Raw genomic sequence first — 13,645 nt, forward strand, 5'->3', positions numbered from 1 at the left:
AGTTGCTTTTATGAAGGGACAGAGCTCTGGAGTTCTCTACTCTGTCATTTTCAGTTATGCCCTATTGTTGCCATCTATGGACTTCTGGGTCACTGCCTTTCATTCAGCAATGACCTTAGCTTCTGATTCACTGTCACTCTCTCCAACTTTATTCCTTTCTTAATTTTTGGAGATTTTCATATACATGTTAGTGACACTTCCATCATGCGGGTCTCTCAGTTCCTTGAACTCCTCTCTTCCAAAGATCTCCTCTATCCTATCTCAGCCATTCACTCCATATTCTAAACTTTAATATTAGAACCCCTCCAAAGTGTCAATCTTACATATCCACCGTCAACTGGGTCCTTAATGCTGCTGGCCAATCATACTCTATTTCTCTTGTCCATTCACGCTCCCACTCTCCTATAGAACTATTTCTTACCTTCTCTCCTATGTTCCAATATTTCCTCTCTCATCCTCTCTCTCAGCTGATAACCTCACTTTCTATTTCAGCAAGAAAACTGGAGCAATCAACAGGACTTCTACAAACTCTCACCATCAGATCTACCCACCTACCAACAAAACTGTACCTATATATGCTATCTTTCTACCTGTTGTTACAGATGAACTCTCTATGCTCCTATTTAAAGTTCATCCATCACTTATACCATAAACTTCCTACTTAGGAACACTACCTCAATAATTCTTCTCCTCTCTCTCCTATGAGTTTTCCTCCTTTCTATTCAATAATTCCCATCAGCATATAAACATATTCTCTCTCCCATCTTCATAATACAAACTCTCATGAGCTCACTTCCCCTTCCAGCTACCACTCCATTTGCCTGTGCCTCTTTGTAGCAACTCCTTTTTACAGTTGTCTGTTCTCATTATCTCCAATTCTGCCCTCTCCATTCTCTCATAACACTAACCCAATTCAAACCAAAATGGCTGGTTCTGATCTCCCTGCTGATAAACCCAGTGACCATTTTTCAGACCTCATCTGAAATGACCTATCAGGGACATTTAACAGAACTGATCATTCCTTTCTCCATTAGCTTCCAAGATGCTATATTCTTTTTGTTTTCCTCTTACCTTATATACCTCTTCTTTCTATACCACCTTTGCTGGTTCTTCCTCTCCTCCCATGCCCTTTATCATCAGAACACCCCAAGGCTCAGTCCTTGGTTCCCTTCTCTTATTTCTTTATATCCAACTTGGTGGTTTCATCCAGTATCACAACTTTAAATATCATCTATGTGCTTCTGACACCCACATTTCTATTTCTAGCATTATCATTTCTGCTGAAAACCACATCCGTATATCCAACATCCCCACTCGGATATCTGGATCTCTAACAGACAAACTTAACATGCCCAAAATTGAATTCTTGACTCTTACTCACAGCATCCAAACCCATTCTACCTGAAATTTACCCTATCTCAGTTGATGATAAAACCATCTTTTTAGCTGCTCAGTCCAAAAAAAATTTAGGATAGCCCTTAACTCTACTTTCTCACATTCTGTATCTAATCAATCAGCAAATACTACTGGCTCTACCTTCAAAATGTATTCAGAACCTCATCAACTCCCACTACTACCATAACCATATTGATCCTTTGAAAATCTAAGTCAGAAGTGCATGCACACTGTTTTTCTCTCTCTTGTCTCTTACACACTTACACAGACACACACACACACACTACTCATATCATCACCCTTAGATGTGGCTACTAAAGGAATTCCTTACTCTGATGGTTAGTAATTACTGGGGAAAAAACTGAAGTATTTGTCTGCCTTTCCAGTGGGAACTATATTTCAGGATAACCAAACAAACTAAGCTGGTAAGGGACAACTGATGGCTAATAAATGTAGAGGGTATGATAAAACTGGTGAATCAACAATTAGGAACTCTGAAAAAAATAAGTGACTCAGGAAAGGATCATCTATGTATTCTAAATCACTTAATGTAAAGTGGATGAAAAACTGGATATTCATATGGTACCAAAGTATCAACCTGCAGATAACTTGCTATTGACAAGGCAAGGAAAAGTCATAGAGGGATTAAACTGTCATCAACTTACCGGAACATTAGAAGTCAGGCAGATATTAGATGCTATACAACATGAAACGTGTAACACAACCTATTAAGTATTTTTGCCATTAAATATTTTACCTGAACATAGTCAAACGTTTAGCCCTAAATCTAAGCATATAAAAAGACAGGGGACAAAGAACAAATTAAACCAACCATAAAAATGCAATTAGATAAATCCAAAAGATAGAGCCTCCTATGGGAATGGTCTCTTCCACAACTCAGTGCTATTAAAGGAAGGGTGGGGGACATTATTCTAAATTAAAAGAGACTGACAAATCCTAATAATCAAATACAATGTGGGGTCTTTGACTGGGTCATCATTTGAACAAACCAGGTGTAAAATGCCTTTGGGGACAATTTGGAAAAATCTAAATATGATCTGAGATTATTATATGATAGCAATCTAATTAGGTATGAAATTAGTATCACGGATGTATAGGAAATGTCCTTACTTCTAAAAAGTACAAACTAATGTATTTAGAAGTAAATGTTAATGATATCTGTAATATACATTAATACTTCCAAAAAAGTATACCAACATGTTAATGAACATCCTTCTAGGTGATGGGGTTATGGGTATTCACACAATTCACTCTTTCCTATATGTTTGAAAATGTTCATAATAAAATTAAAAAGTAAAAAATAAAATGAAAAAACTAAGTTAGATCATACCACTTTCCTACTGAAAACCTCCACTGGCTTCACCCAGCATCAAAGCCAAAAACCTTGCACTGGCTCTATACGATCTGGTCCATCATCTCTGACCTCATCCTCTACCACTCTCCCACTCAGTCGCTCTGATCCAGCCACACTGGCCTCCTTGCTGTTGTTCTTCAACACATCAAGCATGCTCACACCTTTGCATTGCCTGTTCTCTTTGCCTATTCTTTTGCCTGGAGGCTCTTCCACATATGTTTGCAGTTTACATCCTCACATCTTTTCTTTCTTTGCTTAAACAATCTCACCTTTTCAATGAGGTCCACTCTTAGTCTTCTATTTAAAATTTCCATTTACCACTCTAGCACTCCCAATCTTCCCCATCTTTGATCACCTTCTAGTATACCATATAATTTACTTAGAATTTAAGCATTATGAAGGCAAAGATTTCTATTTGTTTACAGATGTAGCCCCAGCACCTAGAACTATCTGGCACATAAGAAGGGCTCAATCAACATTCCTTAAATGAAAAAATTTGGGTTATAATAGTGCCTAACTATGGTACCACCACTATTACTACTATTACTGTGTTTTGAATCCAGAAATAAAGGTGCCAAGACAACTCCAGTCAAGTTTGTCTTTTGGTACCTCACACTGTCTAGTACCACTTTTTTCCTGTCTTTGTGCTGACCTTTATGCTGTCCCTAAACCCTCTACTGAAGCAATCCCTGTAAGGGGAATTGAACAGATATGCCTGCCCAATTTTCCAAAGCGGTCATGTATCCTAAAACTGTTTACATCCCCACCTGTCTTCCAAGTCAAAACACCCAGTACAGCTGATCACAGGTTGAAACTAGAATAAAATTACTCTCATTGATTTCACAGCAGAAATAATTAGCTTTGCCTAGAAGTCTCAGCAGTAAGGAAAAAAAATAATAGAAGCCTGTTAATCCAAATAATTCCCAACTGGTGAAAATATGGGTTGTGGTCAAGGGGAGTAAACATTTTCAGGTAGTGATGCGAAGAGGGGAGGGTGGAGTTCAGTAAGGGAGCAATACACAGGGTAACCATACATGCCTAGGGGCCAATTCCCTAATTACATTCCCTGAGCAGTTCTTGATTTTCATGGCTTTCCTTACTTTACCTCCCCAGACCACAATTATCTAAACTCTCAGACATTTCTTTTTTTTCCCTACCCTCAGTGGTTGTTAAGACTGCAGGTTCTCAAAACAAGATGGCTCACACAATAGAAATAAAAGATGGTGTTATAACAGCAATACGAGGGTTACTCTTTCCAACAATAGGTTATTTCTAAATCAAATGTTTCTTGGTTGGGTATTTCTTATATAAGAAAAGGGATCATGCTAACATTGGTCAAACCCCTAGGGATATTTTAATTCAGCTACCATTATGAGGAATATTTTCATATAAAAATTCACTTCTAAAACTCATATTCAACTATATCAACAATATTTGCTATTATGCAGCAGGTCATCATCATTCACTGCAATATGCTCTGAAACCCTCAGTCTCCAAAGCCCTAACTATATTCTAATTAATCATGCCCAAGTTAAATTTCAGCTACCCTGTTACTTCAGTAGTTGGCTTCATGTTCTCAAACCCAAAACAATCATGGTGCCTCTTAAAATGTGATGAACTACTCGAACTTCTCTTTCTCTGTACTAAGAGTGGACTCCTTGGCTGCCAGCAGGAATAGAAATAGCTGTTATCACTAATTTTTGAACAAAGGTGAAGTGTTCTTGTCCCAAAACCCTGCCATGTATCTTGTTTGGTATTGAAAATCTATAAGCCTTTAGTCTGATCTGATTCCTCTTCTGGAGCATTCCAGAGAAATGGAAAACAGAAGATAAGTAGAGGCAGTAGGTGGTATATATTTGATAATCCTAAAAAGAAACTGTCTTACTATCCAAAGGACAGAAATAGACACTCTTTACCAGAAGTATCCCCAGTGCCTATGAAAGCAGCAGTATACCATAAAAACTCAATAAATGAGCATTTCTTTACTAGTCAAGTATCCCAGGCAGGTAGACAAATTAGGAAAGCTATAACAAAAGGACAACAGAGGCCTCCATGCTACCAAGAGAGATATCTTCCTAAAATGCATATCACTCATTTGTAATAATTAGTGAACATTTACTATAGGCTAAGTAATAAATTAATCCAGAGAAATCAGTAAAACATAGACCCTATCCTAAATGGCTCACAATCTGGCAAAGGAGAAAGCCAGTTTATTCTAATACAACCTGATAAGTGCTAGAAGTCTCCATCAAGTTTTATAAGAACACAGTTTAAGAAGTGACTAATTCTGCATGGGTGAAGTGTCAGCCAAGACTTTACAGAGCAAGTAGCACCTGCTCTTAAAAGAATAAACAGGAGTTCACAAGACGAAGAAAGGACAGGTGAGAGGGGGTAGGTAAGAACAGTTTTCTAGTTGTAAGGAACTACAACATGTAAACAGAGGTCTGTCTGTACATAGCAATGCCCATACCTAAGTTCAGGAAAAGGCTAATAATTTAATATGACTAGAGTATTAGGTCTGAGGGGAAAAAAATCACTAAAGATGAGGCTGGAAAGAAAGAATGGGGCTAGACTGTGAAGAGCCTTTTCTGTCACATTGAGAAGTTTGGATTTCATCTTGCAGGCAGAGGTTTTTAAGCAACGTGTCAATTAGATCTTGTTTAGAATGTAACAGCAGTAATAATATGAAAGACAGATCAAAAGAGAAATAATGAGTGGCATAGATTTGTAACTACTGTAGTGATTTCAGTGAAAAATGATGTGAGATATGCCTCAAGAATTTATTCACATCCATAAAAAATTTCAATGGTACCTATCTATAAAAGTCTAACTCAACACAGTATTCAAGGTCCTTGACGATCTAAAGTGTGCCTACCTTTCCAACTTCACTTCCTGTCCCTTCTTTTCCCCACATCTTACAATCCAGCCACATCAGACTATGCACCATTTCTTCAATCAGTTATGAACATGCATACAAGCTATTTGTTACTTCTGCACAGACAAGTCTTAACAAACTCCTACTCATCCTTCAAGGACAAGGTTTAAAAAAGGTTATATCTGTAAAGTCTTCCCAGACTCCATCTCTCCCAAGGCAAAAATTTATTATGCTTTCTTCCAGGCTTTCACATCACAACATTCATACCACTAACATAGTACTTATCACATCACATTATTAGTTATCTATTAATCTATCCCCTCTGCTAGAATGGCTGAGCTGAAACCAATCATTTACAAATAAAATTCAAATTAAATTATATAATTAAAATCATGAAATTAACCTATATATACATATATTTATATACACACACATATATATACACATTTTTTTTTTACCTGGTAAAACTTGAATTTGAACCCAAGAATATGACACAGTGTTTGCGGTTCACACATACTCATGTAAGATTCTAATAAAGATATAAAGAAGTCATCGTGTTCCGGCCTGCATTCAAACACTTCTAAAATGACATCCAGAACTCTATTGGGATCCAGATTAAAGCATCCTGCAACAAATGAGATATACACAAATTCAAAAGTGATTATACATCATTTCTAGTAAAGTCATTAACTTTCAGGGACAACTTACATAACAAAATAAAAATGTTTTCAGAAACAACTTCTTCTACAAGTTTGCTTCCCCTGCCCCAAAGGGAAATCTTCATAATTTTCAAGGTCATCAAGTCCACTCCCCACGTTTTACAAATGAGAAATGTGACCTGCTCAGGATTACAAAATGGGTTAATGACAGGGCTCAGGCTGGAGCCCAGGACCTGTGACACTAAGTCAACCGAACTTTCTTCTATGCCACACTATCTTATCAGTTCTTGATTACTCAAGGCTAGTGGAAGAGTTTCACATTTTTAATTCTTAGCAAAATTTGAAAATCAATCAATGCATTTTAGAAGATGGGCAACTAAAGGGGCTTTTTTAAACTGATTTATGCAGAAATAGTTGCAATGTTAAACAAGTTAAAAATTCAGGTTCATGAAAGTAGACCATCATTTTTAGAATCGCTTTTTAGTTTATCTTACATATACAACAGAGTTACAAAATATAATTGTACCACTGATTTATATTTATAGTTTTTGGCACCATTCTAAAGGAAAACAGGTATACTACTGATAGAAAAGAAATGAGAGAATACCAAGGAGTTGGGGACAAAACATAAGCAAAGAGAGGAAAGAAAACAGATAATCTAGGTAGAGCAGGAACAGGAAGGGAAAGAAGCACTGAATAGGTGCTGATAGCTACTTATCCTTGCTAATCTCCTAGGGTAAGTTAAAAAGGGCCAATAGACACGAATTTAATAAACATTTCTATCAGCCACCCTATTATTACATCTATTTCCACTCAGCTTCAGCTGTTACCATAATTATATTATAGCAAGTCACACCATACGTGCATTTATGAGAATGCAACCATTTACACAGAGCAAACAAACAAAAGAGAAATAATTTAATGATATAGGCAATTCCACTCATCATTCTCTAAATACAATGTATGCTTATGACCCAGAGTGAGCATATCAATCTGCTGTTCCTTCAGTTTGTATCAGTTCCCTTGTGCCTTGTGCATCAAGCTGAATGGAATTCTAGTATTTTTAAATATATATTTTTCATTAGACATGGTCCCTAACTGCAAGCTAACCACTTCATTTGGGGCAAGTAAATAAACACTGATTTCTTCTAATGCTAGAGAAAAAAAGAACTGTGTTGAACTTAGGTAGAAACATTAGGTCTAAACATTATACCTATGGTGACTCGGGGGATTTTTCAAAGAAAATTATTATAAAACCTGTTAGCGATTTCCAGAGTTAATTTTATTATTCGCCACACTTAAGTATATTAAATGCTATAAAACTAATGTCTAATTCGCAGTATATTAGCAATCACTTAGAAAACCAGACTCTCCAAATATAGAAGTATTTCTTCTATGAAATCCGAAGTTAAGAACACATTTTCTTCCACTTCTCATACTAAGAAAATAAAGGACCAACACTGTGATCATCTCTTACTGAAAAGAGCTCCAGACTTTTACAAATTCTCCAGAGATGTTTACCCAAAGTTCTAGGAAGAAAACTTCTAAATATTTTTGTCTCTCCTTGTACCCCCAAAAAGTATGGCCTATGAATGTACAAGTGACTCCAAGACAGCAACTGGAATTTTTTAATGCTGCTGGTGGAAATATAAAACAGTACGACTACTTTGTAAAACTGGCAGTTTCCTCAAAAGTTAAATTTACAACTACCGTATGACCCAGCCATTTCACTCCTAGGTATTTACTGCAGGAGAAATAAATGTCTATGTCCATACAAAGACTTGTATACAAATATTCATAGCAGCTTTATTTATAACAGAACACTCAAATATCCATCAACACATGAATGGATTAACAAATTGTAATACAGTATAACTGTAGACTATACAATGGAATACTATTCAGCAATAACAAGGAAAGAACTTTTAATACAAGCAACAACATGGATGAGTCACAAAATAATTATGCTGAATGAAGCAAGCCAGACCAAAAAAGAATACTGACTATATGATTCCATTTATAAAAGAAGTATAGAAAATGCAAAATAATCTATAGTTTAGAAAGAAGATCAATGGTTACCTGGGGAGGAGGAAAGAGGGAGTGGGAGTGAAGGAGGATGAACTACAAGGGGGCAAGAGGAAATTTGGGGGGGAGTGACAGAGATGTGCATTATCTAGACGGTGGTGATGTTTTCACAGGTGTATACATATATTAAAACTCAACTGTACACTTTAAATATGTGCATTTTATTGCATGTAATTATACCTGAATAAAGCTTTAAAAAAAAAAGCCTCCAAACTGCTGTAACACTGATAATAGATTATGGAATTACAGTCTAGTGAATTTTTCAACCTTATAACTGCTCCTACATTTTTATTTTAAAATAAAAAATTGAATCACTAAATAAAAATGAATAATGCTCTATTCTATCAGAGAGGACAAAAGATACATTGAATATAATTTTGAAAAAAATGGCTAGCTTATAATTACCCCTTAAGCTACATACATAAAACCTGTGACAAGGACTAGAACAGCAACATGTTACATGGAAATACTGTGTTTCATTAACATTGCTTTAAAAAGTTTGTATTTCTAATGTGTTACAATATGAACCACTGACATGTTCTGTTTAACACTATTACTCCATGAAGGCTATTTTATCAGTGATTTGTACTATCAACTAACTACCAATTTCTTTCTAGAGGCAATTTAAGGTAGGAATCTAGAAGAGGTATGCACTTTTATTTATAACAGATAACAACCTTTCCATCTTTCACAAAAGAAAAGCTGGCTTATGAATTTTGTATTAAATATCTCAGGTGTCATAAGTTAGTCCAATCAATTGGAATGACCTTAGCTACATAATGTGGAAAAAGTAACCAAATCAAGGGTTTAGAAAATCATTTTTAAAACCTTAGAGATTTGCCAAATAACAGTTAAGCTATTTCATATACAATGAAATTCTAGTAAAAGTAAGCTTGAAATGTCCAAAATATTTTTTTTCCCTAATGGCAGCCCATGACAGAACATCTTAGAAAAGCTTTTGTCCAGTCCAAGCACTGATACTCATGTGATCTTGAGACAGATCATAAGCCTAGCTCCGTACTTCTACCACCAGCTACATTAAGGAATATATACACACGTATGCCTTTTGAGGAACAGTAAATCATATTAGAAGTGGAAAATTTTTTAAATGGCAGACCTGTAATGGCCATGGATTCATTCTTTCATTAAATAAACATTAAATAACTACCCACTATGTGCCAGGTGCTTGTGATACAGCGATTAACAAAATGCCTTTCTTACTCTTAAGGAGAGTTCATACTTTTTTTGGATGATACATCTTTGAAGAAATGCACTGAAAAGTAACTGAAGTTTCCCCCAAAGATAGCCAAGATGGCCAGTATATTAGAGTAAGTGATTTCAACTGGAGGCAAAAAATATGATTAAAGTGACAATGGTTTGAGATTCTCAGAAAAAAAAAAGACCAAGATAATACTATAAACATGACCAGGAAAGATGTTCAGCCTGTACATTCAGAAAACAGAATGATAGCTTCCATAATCATGTTCCTAACAGAATGAACCTTGCAAGAGAAAAATCATGTTTTGAATAAAAGGACATGATCTAGCATGTAGAATTACTTTAGGAACAGACTATGATATGGTCCAAATGTTTTTTGTCCCCCTCCATCCATGTTGAAATTCTAATACTCAATGTGATGGTATTAGGAGGGGACTAGGTCATGAGCAGAGCTCTCATGAATCAGATTAATGCCCTTAAAATTGAGACCTCCCTTGCCCCTTCCACCATGTGAGGATATAGCAAGTCAGCAGTCTGCAACCTGGAAAAGGGCCTTCACGAGAACCCACTATACTGGCACCCTGATCTTGGATTTCTAGCCCCCAGAAATGTGAGGATTACATTTCTGTTATTTATAAACCTCCAGTCTGTGGTATTTTGTTATAGAAGCCCAAATGGACTAAAACGGGCTAATAAAAACTTATGCTAGACTATTTGCAAAAAACTGCACATCTCAAGACAAGAACCACCAGAGAACCAAGACGCAGAGAAATGCACCTAACAAAATAAAAGTGTAGTTGTAAAAAAAACCCAAAAACCTATGCTTAAGAACACCAACTGCTATCTTCTTTTCCATAGTAAAGATAAACAACTTCTTGACTAGTGTACAGTAAAAAAACTTCAAAAAAGCAAAACCTTAGGTACAGGAAGCCATCAACTGCCTTCCCCTTCCAAGAGATAGGAGAGAGCTGACACAATAAGATGCTCCAAGGTTTAAGGGCTCTTATGTCCAGACTGATTCAAAGATAAAATACTAAGTACACTCAAGATAATGTAGTCAAGGGGGTTAAATGTCCCACAATCTGTCCAAAAATAAGATCATTTGACTTGGAGTTTCATTTGGTTTTTAATGTTTCTCTGGTCACTTAACAAGCAACCAAGAGGATTTGTGAGACAGGAAGGAGGAAAGACTTTCACCCCACCCTTCACCATCCCCAGCCAAATCTGTGACCTTGGACACCAGGCAACAAGTGAAGGTCCTGAGGTTTGTTGAAGAGGGCTTTGATTCTGGGTGAGAAGGAAAGGGTCAGAGAGCCAAGGCCAAAAAGATCCTGGACCACTAAACCCGAAAAGCAGGAAGAAGCACTGTCATTTTCCAGAACTAAAGACGAGTAAGCTAGCTTTATGACTAATTTTCAGCCAGAACTTTCAATTTAGAGCAAGGATCAGCATAATACGGCCTGTGGGTCAAATCCATTTGGTTTTTATAAATAAAGTTGTACTACAACACAGACACACTTGTTTATTTACATATTGTCCATGGCTGCTTTCACACTACAATGGCAAAACTGACTAGTTGTAACAAAAACCATATGACCCACAAAGGAAAAAAAAATATTTACTCTCTCACCCTTTACAGAAAAAGTTTGCTGACCACTGATTTATAAGAAAGAAAAGGAAAGAACACTTAGCTATTACTTTCTTTGAAGGGCATTCAGAAGAGTAGAGTGCTTATAGTTTAGTTCAGCAATCAAAGGACTCCATCTCTGATTATCTTTTCCTCTAATTTCTAAAAGATGCCTTTTGCCATCTCGATGCAGGGATCATTCGTGTGTTGTCTATGAATTGGCAGCTCAAGAGCCTAATAATCACTATGCATGCCTATTAAGTTTTTCAAACTCAGTGTCAGACTTGACATCACAACCACCAGGCAGAATCATATGGTTCTTCTTCCTTGCTTGCTTACTTGCTTGCAGTAAACAGCCCCAGGCTATCTGACAGGATATAAATATTGTTTCTTATATTTAGGACATAAACATTTTGATGTGCCAGAATCTTTAGGGGATAAATGACTATCTACTAATTACAGAATAATAAATAAGGATTTCTCCTGCTCAGACCAAGTACCCTAAAATATAAGTGTCTCTAAAATGCATGCCTCCCAAGCCAGATATTGGTTCTGCCAGTGGCTGGTGAAGGAGATCAGACCTGAGATAGCTTTGGATGGGGTACTATCTGTCCAGATTGCTCCTAAAGAGGAAACAGTGAGAACAAACAAGAAGAAATTCATCCAAAGATGCCATGGAAAACAAGATGTTATGTTAGTGAACCGCTCTGGCCAGATGAGACAAGGCCTGTGTGAAGTCTGCATTGAGGGGGATTCCAATAAATTCTAACACTGAAAGAGTGAGTACTCACTGGAATTGAAGCCTTAACCTCAACTTTAATGTCAATGAAAAATTCCTTTCTCAGACAATGGAGGAGGGTGTCAGCTAGCCAGAGAGAAACAATGAGCCAGGGAGATGAACTTTCTAAAATCCTCCGTGTCAGGCAAAAGAGCCTATGAATCACTATAAATTCTACAAGAAAGGGAGAAATATTCATTCATTTTTCAACAAGTATTTATTCAGCACCTACATACCAGGCACTGAGGTTAGAAGTACTAGACAAAAACCTTTGTCCTCATGGAATTTACTTATTTTCCAGTGGAGGTGCAGAATAAAATACACTGCATATTATACGGTGATAATTGCTCAGAAGAAAAATAGTGAATGATAGGAGTGTTGAGGGGGGTAGCCAGGGAAGGCTGCATTGCAGAGATGACATTTCAGTGCTTCTAGGCTACTCTGTAGTACACCTGATGGACTAGAATAGAGATTCAGCCCCAAAAATAAAATTGTTTACACTCATGAAATATCCATGTGTGTTATGAGCTTGCAACTGTGATTGCCACACTGTTCCTCAGAGACAGTAACATAACCTGTTCTCTATAGGGACAAAGTTCAAGAAAAGAAAGTACATACTGTGTATTTTTCCCAGTTAGATAAAAGCATACCTTCAAGAAAATCCCTCTTTGAAATGTTCCCAAAACAACAAAGGACTAAAAAGGTATAAACTCTCAAGGACAAAAAAATAGAATAAGGACAGACAAGAGATATCAACAAATAGGCAGATAAACTTTAAAAAAAAACTGAGAACCTTACAAAGCGCAGAATTTTTATGTGGGGAATACCACCTTGAGAGCACATGGCAGGATATAAGGAAAGACAAACCTATAGCAAGGCAGTACTGACAAACGTCTCAAACTAGATCAAAAATGCTGCAGGAAAAATGTAGCGCCTACCCCGGAAAGAACTGACAGGAAACCCTACAGGAGGATTTTTTTTTTAATAGGTCACAGTCACACAGGTAAGCAACAGCCCTGCATGCTTAGGGGGCTGCCAGTCTGGTATTAAACTGATAATGGGAGAAAGTAGCAAAGAGAGTAAATCAGCTGCCAGAACTAGACTTACTTCAAAAAGAAAAAAGGGTACATTTAAACTAAAAGCTCCTTACCTCTATACCTGTTGGCCACCAAAAGCATAAGCTAAAAACAAAGATAATTGTAGTAAACCTCGTTTTACCTGGGTCCCTATACATAGCACTGGAGGAAGGGGATAAGGATTGGGACACCTCCTCTCTCTTAGTCATAGATGTATTTCAAAAACAGAGGAAGAACTAAAAAGTTGAGCATAAACATCCCTGAAAATATAACCAGTGAAGCAGAAAATATGACTTCTCCAGCAGGTCTCAAAACTTAAGGCATCTAGGTGTTGTAAAATCTTCCCCGAGACAGTACACATAACAAAGAGCAAAAGTTCTTTCCATTCTTGAAAAATCAGGAGTACTCTATCTACCACTCATTCTTCCCTTCTATAGAAGCCAACTATTTCGTCCAAATGCTGAATAAAAATAAAAAGAATAATGCTAAAGAAATTCTATTTAAAAGGTAGGGAAAATAACACTTTCCTATTTGTTACACATTTATAACATCTGCTG

At 36.7% G+C, this 13,645-nt stretch overlaps 1 protein-coding gene across 11 annotated transcripts in view; it reads right to left on the reverse strand.

Annotated features, from left to right (window-relative positions):
- Window positions 1-13,645, reverse strand: part of THOC2 (THO complex subunit 2) — a 100,061-nt gene that overhangs the window by 62,801 nt on the left and 23,615 nt on the right. For all 11 annotated transcript variants that reach the window (XR_012504777.1, XR_012504776.1, XM_074359529.1 and 8 more), the window contains one exon: window positions 6,104-6,270. Coding sequence is in view for 9 of the 11 variants with exons in the window: in XM_074359529.1 (XP_074215630.1) it covers window positions 6,104-6,270 (167 nt within the window). In the remaining 2 variants the exon portion in view is untranslated. The remainder of the gene's footprint in view (window positions 1-6,103; window positions 6,271-13,645) is intronic.

The sequence above is a fragment of the Camelus bactrianus genome, chromosome X, assembly GCF_048773025.1.
Source record: "Camelus bactrianus isolate YW-2024 breed Bactrian camel chromosome X, ASM4877302v1, whole genome shotgun sequence".
In the NCBI taxonomy this organism is placed as follows: Eukaryota; Metazoa; Chordata; class Mammalia; order Artiodactyla; family Camelidae; genus Camelus; species Camelus bactrianus.